General features: G+C 44.1%; 1 protein-coding gene across 2 annotated transcripts in view; it reads left to right on the top strand.

The window, feature by feature from the left end:
• DNMT3A (DNA methyltransferase 3 alpha) overlaps window positions 1–15,955 on the top strand; it is a 177,412-nt gene that overhangs the window by 144,699 nt on the left and 16,758 nt on the right. For both annotated transcript variants that reach the window (XM_044663760.1, XM_044663761.1), the window contains exons 7-13: window positions 10,886–11,101; window positions 11,874–12,032; window positions 12,267–12,374; window positions 13,483–13,639; window positions 14,033–14,188; window positions 14,310–14,354; window positions 15,468–15,547. In XM_044663760.1, the coding sequence (XP_044519695.1) occupies window positions 10,886–11,101; window positions 11,874–12,032; window positions 12,267–12,374; window positions 13,483–13,639; window positions 14,033–14,188; window positions 14,310–14,354; window positions 15,468–15,547 (921 nt within the window). The remainder of the gene's footprint in view (window positions 1–10,885; window positions 11,102–11,873; window positions 12,033–12,266; window positions 12,375–13,482; window positions 13,640–14,032; window positions 14,189–14,309; window positions 14,355–15,467; window positions 15,548–15,955) is intronic.

A 15,955-nucleotide genomic window follows, 5' to 3' on the forward strand; every position in this document is an offset into this window, starting at 1 on the left:
TTTGCTTTAGAGACTTCCCTGAAGTTACTACAGATAAGGTATAATGAGTCATAGAGAGAAACCTGATCCTTTCTTTTGCGGGTCTGGCTTTCCCACCTAAGATGGAACCAGGATCATCCCTGAGTTGAATCACATTGGATTTGAAACCAGCATTTCATTTGCCTCTCTCTGGGCCTCCGTTTCCCCATATGTAAAAGAAAAGGATTAGACTAGGTGAGCCTTATGCTCTAACAGCCTTAAATCAAAGATCTTAAGATCCCTTAATAAGAATTGATGAATCAGGGAGAGAGGTGCTCTAGAGAAACTTTACTCACAGAACTTCCCAGATGGAACATACTGTGCCCCATCCCAATGGGAAAACAAGGGTCTGGAGTAGCAGGGACTGGGTCTAAGGGATCCAGGATATCTGGGGACTTGGAAAGGCAGAGGCAAACTTCGAAAGTCAAGTTCCATGAAGGAGCGCGACATCACTGGTTCCCCACATCCTCCGATGCTTCTGGGGATCATAAGTTCGAGAGATACGAAGTAAAATGGTTTCTTTTAGCAATGACCCTTCTTTTCTCCTCCCAAGGCTCCAACTCAAATGGCTGGGCCCTGCTGATGCAGCATACTTGGGGCTTTCCTGCTGCCTTCCTGGCCTTTCGCTTGCCTGTGAGAGATCTCTTTTCCTGTTCCGCCTTTTCCAGCCTCACTTTTTTTCTTCACTCAACTTTCTCTCAGTTCCCTCCCTGGTTTCCTCTCTCTCAGGCCTTTGGCCCTCCGGTGCCCAGGTGACCCTCGGGCGTGTTGCGGGCCGGCCAGCTCTTGAGCCCCCTAGGCTCTCCCTCGGCCCCACTCTCGGCCTCCTTTCCTCCCAGTGGGATCCCTGCCTGGCCCCCAGGCTCTCTTGGTTAATCTCTTCCAGAAGTGGGAGTGGGGGGAGGGAGTGAAAGGACCTCTTTGGGTGGGGGAGGGGCCTTCCCTTCCCCCTGGAAGGAGAGGGATCCGCCCCCTTAGCCCTTGTCCCCAGGCCTCGGTGCCTGAATACTCCACCCCTGGTAGACCAGACAAGAGGGGGCTGGCCCGCTGCCAGCGTCTGTGAGCCGGCCCCCTCCCCCGGTCCCTTTCCCAGCCAACCAGCCACTCCAGCTGGACCCACGTGACCTGGAGTTCCTAGACAAAGAAAATGTTCAGGCCCTCCCCCCTCTCCTCTACCTCCCCCCCTTTGGACCCCTCCGCCCCCAGCCCCATCTCCCCCCTTACCCTCCCCCAAGACAGGAGGACACAGTCTGAGCTTCTGGGCCAAGGGGGCTCACACCTGAGCTGGACCAGACAGAGGTTGCACCTGGCCTTATGGGTAGGTGCCTGGGCTGACCACTGGAGTGTACAGAGGGCCGGGGCAGGAAGGGGCAGAGGGGCCAGACTTGGGGAGGAAATGGGAAGTCTCTTGGCATTTCTGCGAAGAGTAAGGGTTTGCCACCCCTCGTCTGAAAGGGTGTATGACTTTTTTTTCCAAACCTGGCTCAGTTATTTTGGAGGAACTCAGCTAGAACTGGATCAGTAGCCAATCGTCACTTCTCTGGTCTCCTTTGACTTTGCCCACCGAGTCAGCCAGGGCAGAGCCAAGGGGCTTAAAGAACTGGCAGGCTAAAGATCAAGGTCCAGGAGCGGGAGTGGGAAATTGGGGAAGAAACATAGAGGAATGGGCATGGGCCACAGTGTGGGCTAGAGACTAAGCGGGACTTGGGGGTTAAATGGGAACAGCTTCTTCTCATGTTTTGTTGGGCTCAGTGTGGGAAACAACAATAGTAATAACAGCTGACATTTATATAGCTGATCTAAGGATCACTCTGATCTCCTGCTATTAACCTGCTGACTTGGGTTTGGGAATTGGGGGCTGGTGGGGATGGAGATTGGTGAGACATCGCTTGTGGTTGTGGTTGGCCCTTCTGGGCTCAGGAGTTCCATCACTCCTGAGTTCTCCTTGGAGCGAGAGCCAAGCCAGAGAAGAGCTAGGGAAGGAGAGGAGAGAGGGAGGTCCTGTCTAAGAACAAGAGTGGGCAGAGCTGAGCAGACATCTTCTGCCAAAGGGGCCTGCTGAGGGAAGAGAGGTCTAGGCAGGGGGCCCCAGAGGCAGACAAATTCAAGGGACAGTGGTGGGACCCGAGTCAGAATGAATGGAGCTTTTTTGACATGTCGTGGGCTGGGGGGAGGGGGGTGAACAACAGAGCCCTGGCTGCTGTTGCCACTGGAGAACCAAGGAGGTGGTGGGGGGGATCCACATATTCACACAGTGGATTGTACTGATGTCAGCAGGCAGCTGACTGGGGGTGACGGATGATGGGAGTTGGTATTGTTGGGCTGGCTAGAGCTTGGTGTGTGAATTGCTGGCTCATTGCTATTTGCCTGGCTGGTCAGTGCCTTGAAGCTTGGTTGTACCAGTTGGTGCATTAAGGCAAGGGAGTGAGAGAAAGACCTTAGGTGGGCACGCTTGTGCCTGGATGCCTCTACCTGCCATGCGGTGAAAAAGAAAACCAGGTTGAGGGTTAATTGAGCTCATGGAAAGCATGTGGAATGGTAGCCATCAATCTGAATGGGATGAAGGTGAGGGAGAGGAGTTCGGGCTTTCTTCCCCAGCTATTGTTTACCCGGCACCCTGGAGTGGAGTTGAAAAATGCAAGGATTGAAGGATTTATTCCCTTGAACTTGCCCCTTGGGCCCTGCTCTCTTGTCTGGCAGCCCTTCCTCCTTCTCCCCGCCTCCACCCCCCACTCTCCCAACTCTGCTTCTTCCCCACTGTTCTGACCCTGTATTTGCTCTCTTCTCTTCCCACCTCCACTGCAGCTAGGAGCTTCCCGGCCAGTCTCTCAGGTGACAGCCAAGTCCAGCCCAGGGGCCCAGAGGGGAGCACTTGGTGTGTTCAGTCTATGGGAATACTGCACTTAACCAACAGCTAGCAGCCGCTGAGCCTGACAGGCTAGGGAAGATGAGGGGGAAGAATTTTTGAGAGCTGAGCAGGGAAAATCTGAGAAATGACAAAAGGCTTGTTGGGGGACTGCCAGGGAGGTTTCTATCAAGCACAATTCTCTTCAAAGCCTCCTGATTTAGCCAGGGGAAAAGTTAGGCTTGTGGGACTAAATCACTTGGCCATTTTAGTGATGGAGAGCAGGAGGGTCTATCCCTGCTATGTCATTTTTCTTATTTTTATTTTTAAAACCCTTACCTTCCGTCTTGGAGTCAATACTGTGTATTGACTCCCCAGGCAGAAGAGTGGTAAGTGTGAGGCAATAGGGGTCAAGTGACTTGCCCAGGGTCACACGGCTGGGAAGTGTCTGAGGCCAAATTTAAACCTAGGACCTCCCAACAGACACTAGGCCTGGCTCTCAATCTACTGAGCCACTCAGCTGCCACCCAGCTGCCCCCCTGCTATGTCATTCTAACTCTTTCAGGCATAAAAGAAAATCTTTTTTTTCCTCTTCCCATCCCATAGACTTCATCGATCTCTGACCATCCTCTAGTGATAAGTTTCCATCTTATTTTCCCAGGCTGATGAGGTTTTTTCCTCCCCCCTCTGGTTCCCCTCCCTCTTCTGTCCTCTGCATTGACTGAGAAGTGCTGCCCTTGGGCCCCAGTGGCTCATTAACTTCTGAGCAAAAGCATCCTTTGGGTCTTCTAGGTCAGTGGCTTAATGTAGGTCAGGTCATTAGGGACTGAGGCTGCTGCCTCCTTCTCCCCACCGCCTTTTTTTATAAGGGGGGCCCTGAGGCAGAATAGGCTTCTTTTAGTAAGAGTGGTGGAATGGAATCTCCTATTGGTTCCCAGGAAGGTTAACAAAAAGGGAGTGACTGGAGAGGGAAGTAGAGGAAGAAAGAGGTTTGAGAGACCATTAATGCCAGGGCCCTAGCCCAAGCTCCCCAGGTGGAGTTGAGGTAAGGGTAAAGTCCCTGCAAGGTAGCCAAATATAGGAATCTAGGGAAGGGAAGAATAATTGAAATGCACTTGATATCTCCCCACACACACACACACAGCTCGGCCCCCCCCACACACACACACATCTACAAGCATTTTAATTCTTCCAGCTGTCTGTGGGGGAAGAGTACACATTATCCCCTTTTATGAGTGGGTGTTGAGGTTCCCCATGAGTCATCCTTAATTAATATTTGAGTGCCCTCTAAGCATAGGGCACGGTGCCCGCCCGAAGAGGAAGAGTTTTCATCTGTGCCCTCGAGGCAAAGTTTAGGAGATAGCACAGCACAGAAGTGAAGAAAAAAGGAAGTAACCTATGTCCAAAGTAGATTGGCCTTTGTATCATTTTTGGTTGTAAGGGTAGCTAACTGTGAAGACACCTTTTCTACTTAAGGAATATTGTATGGGGAAGATAGTATTTGAATTGATATATGGGGAAGTGTAGAGTGAACTCTTCAATGGCTTTCCACTGTCTCTGAGATAAGACAAAATCTAAAGCCTAACATTTAAAAGCCTTTACAAATTACCTTGTACCTGGCTTTCTTTTCCTATTTTGTGTACCCTCAACCTTTCTGGCCTTCTATCTTCCATCTCTCTGGGACCCCTTTGTTTGGAGTTGCTCCCTCATCTCCATGACTAAGAATCTCTCCCATCCTCTAAAGCACTTGCTGGGATTCCCTCCTCCAATAGAGGTCTTCCCTACTGTTAATACTCTGTTTCAAATGACTTTTTGTGATACTTTGTATGATACCAGTTTACATGTATCCTCTACCTTAGGAAGCCTCAAAAGCTCCCAATTTCTTCTAGGATAAACAAACTCCTCTGATCCTCTGATAAACATTTAAAGCCCATTACAGTTGAATCCATCTTCTTTTTAGACTGCCCTCATATTCTGCAGAAACTCCTTTTTTAATGGACCTTTTCTCAACTCCCACCCATCCCCAGCTGTTTACCTTCATTACTTTTTATGTATATTTTATATTGATTTATCTATGTATATTCCTTCCCTCTAAAAATGTCAATTCCTTCAGGACAGGGACTATGTTATTTTTGTCTTTATATCCCCATCACTTATGATCCCTTAAACATAGAAAGTATTTAATAAATGATCATATTCCTTGGGAGGAAGGACAACTTTGTTTTAGTATCCCCCATTAATAAAGGCCTTTTTAATGAATGTTGTATTCTTCCAAGGGAATATCATCACTTCCAGGGTAAGGACTGTTTTGTCTTTATGTTTCATGGGTGTTTTATGCATAATAGGGTCATAGATTTAAAGCTAGAAAGGATCCATACCAGTGAGTGTTTAATAAATGTTTGTTGGACTGAAATGACATTTCTCAAAGCCTTGGAGAAGTGAGGGGAAAAGGGGTTAGTAGATTAAGATGGGCCTTAAAGATTTCAGGCAATGGGGCAGCTACCTATTTCAGTGGTCAGGAGGTCTAGGGTTCAAATCTAGCCTTAGGAACTTTCTCGCTGTGGGACCCAGGGCAAGTCACTTAACTCCGGTTGCTTCCTCCTTGCCTCTCAGTGTCTGGAAACCAGTACTTAATATTGATTCTAAGACAGAAGGTAAGAGTGTTAAAAAATTTTTTCAGGCAAGAATTTTTTTCTCAATATTTAGGGTGATGGGGGAACCACTGAGAAGATTTCAAAGACAAAGATTGTGAATTATAGTACAGAAAATGAGACTGCAGAATAATACTTTGATGGCATGGAAAGTGTGGTGTGACTTTTTGTGCCCCAGAAAGGAAACAATGCCAGCTAGACCAGGGTTTTAGAATTTGGCAACAGGAGCCAGTCTTTCCAGCCTCATTTTATCACATATTCCTTCTCTCCACACACACTTTACTGGTCAGTCAAACTGGACTTCTTTTTCCTCATATAAGATATTTGTGTCTCCTGTCTTTGCTTTCCACATGTTGTTTCTTCTTGCCTGGAAAGCCCACCATCCTTACTGCTTCCTCTAAAACCCCTCATTTCCTTCAGGACTGGACTCTCCAGTATGCCCTTTCCATCAAAATACCCATTTTGCCTGATCCATATTCCCCCTATGTGTGTGGTCTCCTCCTATTAGAAAGTAAGCTCCTTGAGGGCAGGAATTGTTCACCTTTGTCTTTATCTCCTTAGCCTCTAGGCCAATGCCTGGCATATGGAGGAATGTTGCTTAAGAATTGCTTGTTGATTGATTGATTGTAGACATAAATAAGCTGAGAGGCCTCTCTGTGTACCTCTGCTGGAGCCTTAAACTTGGAATTAGGAAGTGTAGATACTTAATCTAGTTGTGTGATCATGAGCAAGTCTCTTCACTTCTTTGAGTTTCAGGTTCCACATCTATAAAATGAAGAACCCTAAATTAGTGATCTTAGGATTCCAAAATTAAAAGCAGGAAGCTAGGTAGACTGAGATGGGGTGGAATGGGCAGTGTCTTACAATGATTGGGGAGATGGGGAACGAAGAGACCTTTAGAACAGCCTTTCACTATAAGTCTTGATTGCCATTTCCATTCAGAAAACCAGGTTGGTTTCTGATGTTGAACCGTTTGATAATGTCAAGAACTTTGGTGTTAAGAACTTTGTTTTTTGGGCCAAGCTGGGAACAGGTGCTGGTGCTGATGGTGATGGGTGTTGGGAGCTGGGAGTAGGGTGCTGCAATTTCTAGGACTCATTGGTGACAGATGGGTAGGGTATTGGTGATAGCAGGGATGGTGAGCCCCTCTTCCACAATGGTTAATCCTGTCAGTGATGACTGCGGGGACAGAACCAGTGGAATTGGTAATTCTACAGTTTAAAATATATATATATATATATAATTTATTTTAAATATTCTTTTAAAATTTTGAGTTCCAAATTTTTTCTCCCCCATCCACTGAGAAGGAAAGAAATGTGATATGAATTATACATGTAAAATCATACAAAATATTTCCACATTAGCTGTATTTCCCAAAGAAAAAATTATACTTCAATTTGCACTTAGAGTTCATAATTTCTCCTTGGAGATGACTTTTTTTTTCATCAGGAGTCTTGGAATTGTCTTGGATCATTGTATTGAACAGAATTAGTCTTTCATATTTGATCATTACAACATTGCTGTTTCTGTGAACAATGATCTCCCAGTTCTCACTTATTTTTGCATCAGCTTATATAGGTCTTGCCATGTTTTTCTGACCACCTCCCTTGTCATTTCTCACAGCATAGTATTCCATCACAATCATACTAAGTATCAGTTCTAGGGCCAAAGAGCAGTACGGACTTACCTAGAGTCACAGCTAGGAAGTATCTGAGTTCAAACTTGAACCCAGGTCCTAACTCCAGGTCTGTGCTACCTAGTTGTGTTTGAGCCATTCCCCAATTGAAGAGCATATCTTCTATTTCCACTTCTTTTCAACTACAAAAATAACTGCTATAAGTATTTTTGTACATTATAGGTCCTTTTCCTTTTTCTTTGATCTCTTTGGGATACAGACCCATATTGCTGGTATTGCTGGTACTGGGTCAAAAGGTATGCCCAGTTTTGTAGTCCTTTGGGCCCAATTGTTCTCCAAAATGGTTTGATCAGTTCATTGTTGTACCTGTTTTTCCTTCATCTCCTCCAACGTTTCTGAGAGGAGTGAAGTGGTACTTCTGAGTTTTTTAAAGTTGCCTTTCTCTAATCACTAGTGATATAGAGCATTTTTCTTATGCATATAGATAGCTTTGATTTCTTCTGGAAACTGCCTATATCCTTTGACCGTTTATCACTTGGGGAATGGTTGTTAATTTTATAAATTTGACTCAGCTCTATAATCAGTATATATTTGAGAAATGAAATCTTGATCAGAAAAATTTGCTGTAAAATTTTTTGATAACACTATTGTCTATGATATCTTTTAGCAAAATATAGTTTCCCTCATTATCCCTTTTAATTGTTACTATTTTTACTTTTGCTTTGTCTGAAATCATGACTGCTCCCCTTACTTTTTTGAATTCAACAGAAGCATGTTAGATTCTGCTCCAGGCCCTTATTTTAACCGTGTGTCCTTCTGTTTCAAGTGTGTCTCTTGTAAACAACATATTGTTGGATTCCGGTTTCTAATCCATTCTGCTATCCATTTCTGTTTTATGAGTGAGCTCATCACATTCTTATTCACAGTTATGATTGCTGTGTATTTATTTCTATCCCATTTTCTTGTTTCTTCTCTCTTTTTAAACTGTCCCTCCTCAAAAGTCTTATTTTACTTCTAACCACCGCCTCCCTTAATCCAGCCTCCCTTTTATCACTCACCCCACCCCTACCCTTGACCTTTCTCTTATTCCCTTCCTCTCCAATTTCCTTATTGGGTAAGTTACATTTCTATACACAGCTGATTGTGTGTATATATTTTTCTCTCTTCAAATCAATTCTGATGAGGGGGAGGTTCAAGCATTGCCTGCCATCCCTCCACATTTTCCTCTCCACTTACAAAAGCTCTTTCTTTTGTGTTTCTTGTATGTCAGAAATTTTCCCCATTCTATGTCTTCCTTCATTTTTTTGGGAGATCATTCCAACATAATGGACTCACATGCATGCCTTTGTTATATAAACTCCTTTTAACTGGCCTATAATGATAAAGGTCTTAAGTGTTACATGTATCAATGTCCTATATAGGAATGTAATCAGTTTAACTTCTATTAAAACTCCATGATTGCTCTTCAATGTTTATTTATTGCTTCTCTTGAGTCTTATATTTGAATGTCATTTTGTATTTAACTCTGGTCTTTTCATCAAGTGTGGTTGAAAGTCCTCTCATCAATATCCATTTTTTTCCTCCCTGAAGGATTACATTCAGTTTTTCTAGATTTGTTTCTTAGTTGTAATCCTAGTTTCTTTGCCTACAAGAATATCATATTCTTAGTCCTCCACTCTGTTAATTTGCAAGCTAAATTTGCTGTGATCTTGTCTGTGGCTCTACAATATTTGAATTCTTTCTGGCTGCTTGAAGTATTTTTTCTCTTTGATCTAAGCTTCGGAATTTGACCATCATTCTTGGGAATTTTCATTTTGGGATCTCTTTCAGAAAGTGATCGATGTGTTTTTTTCAGTGTCTATTTATCCTTTGGATCTACAATATTAGGGTGGCTTTCTTGAAATATGTCTAGGCTCATTCTTTTATCACTTCCAGATAGTCTAGTTATTTTAAAACTATCTTTCCTTGATCTATTTTTTAGGTCAGTTTTTGCAGTGTGATATTATGCATTTCTATTTTTTTCATTCTTTTGACTTTGTTTTATTGTTTCTTGATATCTCATGGAATCATTAGTTTCTTTTTATCCAATTCAAATTTCTGTGGAATTATTTTCTTCTGTGAGACTTCGAAACTCTTTCCATTTGGCCTGGCCTATTCAGCTTTTTAATCTCCCTTTTTTTTGGTCTATTCTCCTTAAGTGAATTTTGTGCCTTTTTACCATACTGTTCTCTTCGTACATACATTCTCTTCGTAATTTTCTTGTATCACTTATTTCTTTTCACAATTTTTCCTCTCAACTGCTCATCTCTTTCTTTAATGTTTCTAGGAATTCTTGTTGGGCTTGGGTCCAGTTAGCATTTTTTTTTCCCTTTGAGGCTTTGGTTATAATTTGTTTACACATTGTTGTTTTTTGAGTTTGTGTCTTGGTCTTCTTGCCATCACAGTAGCTTTTTATGGTCTAATTAATATTTTGTTGTTTATTCATTTTTCCAGCCTATTCCTTGACTTTGAGCTTTATATGAAAGTTGGACTTTGCTCAGTTTGAGGTGGGGAAATACTGTCCCAAGCTTCAGGCTTTCTTTTGCTGCTACTTTCAGAGTTTGTTTTGGTGGTATGCAAGTTTTTGGTGCTTCTAAGATGATGTGGTCTTGGGAGAGGTGTGGCCACTGCTCCTCCCTACCCCCCCCCCCCCCCAGGCACTAGCACTCTTTGACTTAGAAATGTAACTTCCCCTCCACTTCCACCACCACCACCACCACCACCATTTCTTTGTTTTGGAGCACCTTTCTGCCCTAGAATTATGACTTAGAACTGCATATGGGCAATAGAGGTGCCAATTATACCTAGAGCCAGCAAAGAGTCACTTGTAATCTCTCTGTGATCAATTGTCTGACCCCCTTGCTGAGCATGTGAGCTCCGGTCAGGCCTCCACTTGGGTGTCACAAACTTCTTGTCCTAGAGACTTCCTAAGTTTTCTTAGGCAGGAAAAATATCTCACTCTGATCCTTTGGCTCTGCCTCTCCAGCGTTTGATTTGAGGTATTATTTTAAAGTTGTTTGGAGGGGAATATTGAGAGAGTTCAGCTGGGTTGCCATCATCTTTGTTCCACCCTAGACACTGCAATTTCAAAGGCCTCTTGGGCTCTTGAGTTCTGAGTTCTAAGCTGTTTCCATCAGAGAACAAGGGGAAGTAGTGATTGAGTTGCTGGTGGTAGTTTGGCTCACCTGGCGCCTATTGCTTCATGTCTCTACCTAAGGATACCTTGCTGTATCACTTCCAATAATTGCTATTTATTTGGTTATTTAATTTTGTAAATCTACCCTATGATGGCCCAAGAAACTTTAGGATCTTCAAAATTGAGGGAATAGATGCTTGGTGTGTTATGGGGTTTACATGAAGATTAACTAAAGATGAGACTGGAGAGTGAGATTTCTTAACCGGAAAAAAGAAAATGAGTCCAAGAGAAGGACGTGAAGGGAGAAGCATTCATTTTGGGACAGATGGCTTATAAATTAATTGGGAGTGTTGTTTTAATTTTTAATAAGTGAATTGATGGATTAAAGTTGTTATAACAACCAGGAGAGGTGGCCATCCTTCTGCTATTCATACCATTCCCTTGCTAGTTTCAAGATTTAGGAAATCTGTCTGAAAAAAGCAGCTCTGAATAAGCTTTTCCTTGGGGACATAAATGTAACTACAAGTTATACTAGATGCTTTTCTCTACATCCTACTCAGGCTGAGAAGAAAGCCAAGGTCATTGCAGTGATGAATGTCGTAGAAGAAAATCAAGGGCCTGGGGAGCCACAAAAAGTGGAGGAGGCCAGTCCTCCTACTTTGCAGCAACCTACTGATCCTGCTTCCCCCACTGTGGCCACCACACCTGAGCCAGTGGGGGCTGATGCTGGGGACAAGAATACTGCCAAGGCTGCTGATGATGAGCCTGAATATGAGGTGGGTATCATATAGTATTTCTTTTTAGGAAAACATACATTTTGTTGTTATCTAGTTATTCTCCCCATCCCAGTGAAATCTGTAATAATAAACAAGTAAGAAAGCCAAGCAAAACCATTCTGACAGATAATCCTTAACACTGTATACAGTGTTCCACACCCATAATCTGCCCACCTCTCCAATGAAGGAGCAGGAGTATTTCCTCATCTTTTCTTCCTTGAGCCAAGATTGGTCATAATTTCTGTCGTTCCTCTTTACTATACTTAATTTGGTACCTGTAGTTCTTCCTTTTCTCTTCATTCTCCCATGGATCATCTACTTTCCCCCCCAAGCTTCTTTTATCTTCCTTAAGTCCTCTGCCTTCTCAGCATACTAAACTTGCTTTCACATTTAGACAGTTTGAATTATTTTTTCCTCCAGGCTTCCCCATTGTTCTCTGTCACAGAGACTGTCCCTTTATACAGTTGTATAAAGTAGTTAAGAGACATTTTGCATCAAGAGAAAGGGAGTGCTATTCTTTTTGGGAAATTTCGTTTAATTAATTAATTAATTAAGAATGGTTTTCCGTGGTTACAAGATTCATGCTCTTTCCCTCTCTTTCCCCCTCCCGTAGCAGATGCACAATCCCACTGGGTTTTACATGTGTCATTGATCAAGACCTATTTCCATACTACTGATATTTTGCACTAGGGTGATTGCTTAGAGTCTACATCCCAGGGAGTGATATTCTGGTGACAATTGTAACAATTGTTTTTACTTCTTTGGGCTATAGGATGGCCGAGGCTTTGGCATCGGGGAGCTAGTATGGGGAAAACTTAGGGGCTTCTCCTGGTGGCCTGGCCGAATTGTATCCTGGTGGATGACAGGCAGAAGCCGAGCAGCTGAAGGCACTCGATGGGTCATGTGGTTTGGAGATGGCAAGTTCTCAGTGGTGAGTTCTAGGAGGCTCTCGGCTGTTGGGGGAGGGTACCATTTCGACACAGGACCTCTAGCCTTCAGCTTGGGGGCAAATGGAAAGGAGTAGTATCCAGAATTTGAATAGTATAGGAGTTATCTCTAACAATCCTTGCTGTTTGCTTCATCCTTGGTAATTCAGGGTGATAGTTTGTGTTCTTCCAAGAATTCTTACCTAATCTTCACTTTGTTGATTTGCTGTTTCTATCAGGTTTGTGTTGAGAAACTGATGCCACTGAGCTCCTTCTGCAGCGCCTTCCACCAGGCCACATATAACAAGCAGCCTATGTACCGGAAAGCCATCTATGAGGTCCTTCAGGTGAGTGTCAAAGGTTGAAAGGTGAAAGGGAAGAGAAGGGCAGAGAGTTGAAGTTGAGGGTAGAAATAGGGGGAGCTTTATGGCTAGGACCAAAAGAATAGATCTCGTCTTACTTTCTGTCCTAGTAACAACTTTTTTTTTTTTTTTTTTTTAATAACCCTTACCTTCTATCTTAGAATCAATATTGTGTATTGGTTCCAGGGCAAAAGAGTGGTAAGGGCTAGGCAATGGGGGGTTAAGTGACTTGCCCCGGGGTCATACAGCTACAAATTATCTTAAGGTCAAATTTGTTCCTCCCATCCCTGGACTTGAGCCACCCAGCTACCCCTTTCTCTTAGATCTTACAGGGTCTAAACAAGCTGGAGCTCATTCATAGGAGGATCTTCGAAGAAACTAGAGCTGTTAGCAGATAACTATTTGGGGGGGTGGTATTGAGGGTTAAGGAACAGAACATTAGCTTTCTTTTTCCAATATTTCAAGGTTCGTGTCATGCTAGAAAGTGTTCAGTCAGCTATTTAGGGCTGAAGCTTTGCTAGGTCAAAAGTGAAACTGTCCCCTGACCAGAGAGCTTAGGTTAGACTTTTTTATATTTGACCTTTAACAGCAAAGCTATGACCCATGGATGGAAGTAGCCAATGGATTTGAGCTCATTGTAAGCAAAAATTTGCCAGTAATTCAAGGTATCCCAGAGTAGAATGACCTGCTTTGAGAAGTAGTGAGCTTCCTGCCATGCTCCCTGCCACAAGAGGTCTCCAAGAAGAAGCTAGATATTGATTTGTTGAGGCACAGAAGGGGCTCATGATGCGGACCAGGGGGATACTGGATGCCTTCTGCCATCCACTTCCAGCTGACTCAGTCTGTGGTCTGTGAGGCCCTCTGGCTGCAGATGCTCTTGTTCCCTTCACCTCACCCCCTTTCTACTCTGTTCTTCCTCAGAGATTCTTCTCCTTCACTCCACCTGATCTGTGCTCCGCCCGCCCCCCTTCTACTCCCATATCCTGGCTATGTCCACTCCCACTGCTCTCCTCTAGTCTGGCTGTGCATCTGCGATTCTCTCCCTCACTCCAACCTGGCCATGACGCTCCCCCCCTAACGTGCTGCCCTACAGGTGGCCAGCAGCCGCGCTGGGAAGCTGTTTCCGGCCTGCCCTGAGAATGATGAAAGTGACACAGCCAAGGCAGTGGAGGTGCAGAACAAGCAAATGATCGAATGGGCTCTGGGTGGCTTCCAGCCCTCTGGCCCCAAGGGCCTGGAGCCACCAGAAGGTAAATGCCAAAAGCCCAAAAGCCATATATTCTAGCCAGGCAAAGTCTGAACGAAGTGGAGTATTGGGGAGAAGAGAGAAAGAAGAGAACCAAAGCCTCTGGCTTGGAAACCAGTGGTAGTCGCATAAGCTTCTCCTCTTTCTGTGGTCAGGCAAGAACTTGGTGGGGGGAACTGGCCCACTGGGACCCTAGGGCTCACTCTGCCTCTCCTGCTTACCTACTCCAGAGGATTTGGATATTAGGAGTTTAAATAGATTTGAGAAAACCCCCTCATCCCCCCAGCCCAACCCCAATTAGGACTGCAATGGTTCAAGACCACCTTTGGGTCTTACTGTTCCTTACCTGGCATTTTGTTAGCCAATAACAAGCTCTTCCACCCTCCTCCCTGTACAGAAGAGAGAAATCCCTACAAGGAAGTTTACACTGACATGTGGGCCCCAGTCGAGCCTGAAGCTGCTGCTTATGCCCCACCTCCACCAGCCAAAAAACCCCGAAAGAGCACAGCAGAGAAGCCCAAGATCAAAGAGATCATTGATGAACGCACAAGAGGTAGCAATGGGCTGGGTGCAGGGTGTGCTGCCTGCCTGCTGGGCACTGTTGGGAGGGTGCTAACAGGCCACAAAAACTTTTCCTTCTCTTTGACTCTTTCTTTGATTTTGCTTATCTGCAGAGCGGCTGGTATATGAGGTGCGGCAGAAGTGCAGGAATATCGAAGGTAAGTGAGTGGATCATGGATGGAATGATGTGTCTTCCTTCTGGGAGAATCTGCTTAGAAGGTACCTCGCTTTGAACCCAGTATACACAGCTGCTATTTAGAGGTCTGGCCTGTAGACATTTCCCTGCTCATTTAGGAGAAAGCATCCCTAAATGTCCTCCTTAGTTCTATATGAATCCTCCCACTAGTTAAAGGTTGGGGAAGGAGAGAACCCAAAGGATACAAGGTCTTCTTCCATGTTTTTAAGAATTAGACTTCAGACATGTAATTCCTTATACCAGCCCCTGAAATAAGGTAGAGCCAGGAATTCTGGGTTCCAGAACCATAATCCTTTTTTTATCCTACCAGGCTGTCTGAACTCCCGTCAAATCCTTTCCCATCCCAGTAATTTGTTATCAAAGTAGGTGACCCACCCCCCCAGCCCCGATTCCATAGGGGTGTTTGTAAAAGAAGCTCAGGAGTGGAACTGCAAAGCTGCCTTCTTTCTCTAAGGCTATCTTAAGTAGAATGGATTTTTGCCTCTATGGACATGTCAGTGCATCCTACAGAAATTTTGAGTAAGAGAAGAGGGTTATTTTTGTTATTTGGCTCTGCCTTGCCTTTTAAATGTCCTTTTTTTAAAACTGTGAATTTAATTCTAAACAAACATGAACCTTTTGTACCCAAAGAACAAAAGAATTATATGGAATTGTAAACTTAAAAAAAAATTTTTTTTTAAAGTGTTTATTAAATCTAACTTGGTAATAACAACATTGTCCTCTTGTTGTCCTTTGGGACCCTTTTAAGGCCAAGTAGGATTGGAGATGGGCCAAGGATGAATTCTCTTGATACCCTAAGCTTGGAGAACTGCTTCTTCTAGTGAATACTCCTTTGTGGCTTTGTTTTTATTTCTAGTAGACTTTGCTGCTCCAGGAGATAACTGGCATCCTAGATCTAGAATATGGGCATTTTCCACTCTCATGCCCTGGAGAACTTTTCCATGTCTTTCATGACTTCTCATCTACTTCATATATCACATTCTCTTCCTTTTTCCTCTTGACATGTTGAGCCAGATGGTGGGCAAGGCAGTGGTCAGATCCCACTGAGATGCCTTTCTGCTTTATTTATCCTCAGACATCTGCATCTCCTGTGGGAGTCTCAACGTCACCCTGGAACACCCCCTCTTCATCGGAGGAATGTGCCAAAACTGCAAGGTAGGGGGCCAAGAAACAGAGATGTCATCATATCAAAAACTTAAGGGACCCTAGAGGCGTGGCTGCCTTACTTTTCACACCTGGCCTATAGCAGAGTGGGGTAGAGGCATATGGGCCCTTTTTTAATGATGGAAAGAAGATGTAGAAGCATAGAGTTTCTTCTGTTGGGTCAATAAGGATTCTGTCTCACTGGCCTCTTGTTATTTTTCTCCTCTGAAAAATTCCTTTCCTTCTCATAATGTCCTATGCTTCCTCTTACTGGGAACCCTGTTTCTTGGGCTGTCCTTACCCCAGGGCTTTGTTGAGTGTATGACAGAAAGGAGGATTAAGGGGAAATACTAGGATGCAAGGTTGGCAGGACAAAAGGTAACTGGCTGTCCAATTATCACCCCAGGTACCTTTGTATTA

The sequence above is a fragment of the Gracilinanus agilis genome, chromosome 2 (genome assembly GCF_016433145.1).
Source record: "Gracilinanus agilis isolate LMUSP501 chromosome 2, AgileGrace, whole genome shotgun sequence".
NCBI lineage: Eukaryota > Metazoa > Chordata > Mammalia > Didelphimorphia > Didelphidae > Gracilinanus > Gracilinanus agilis.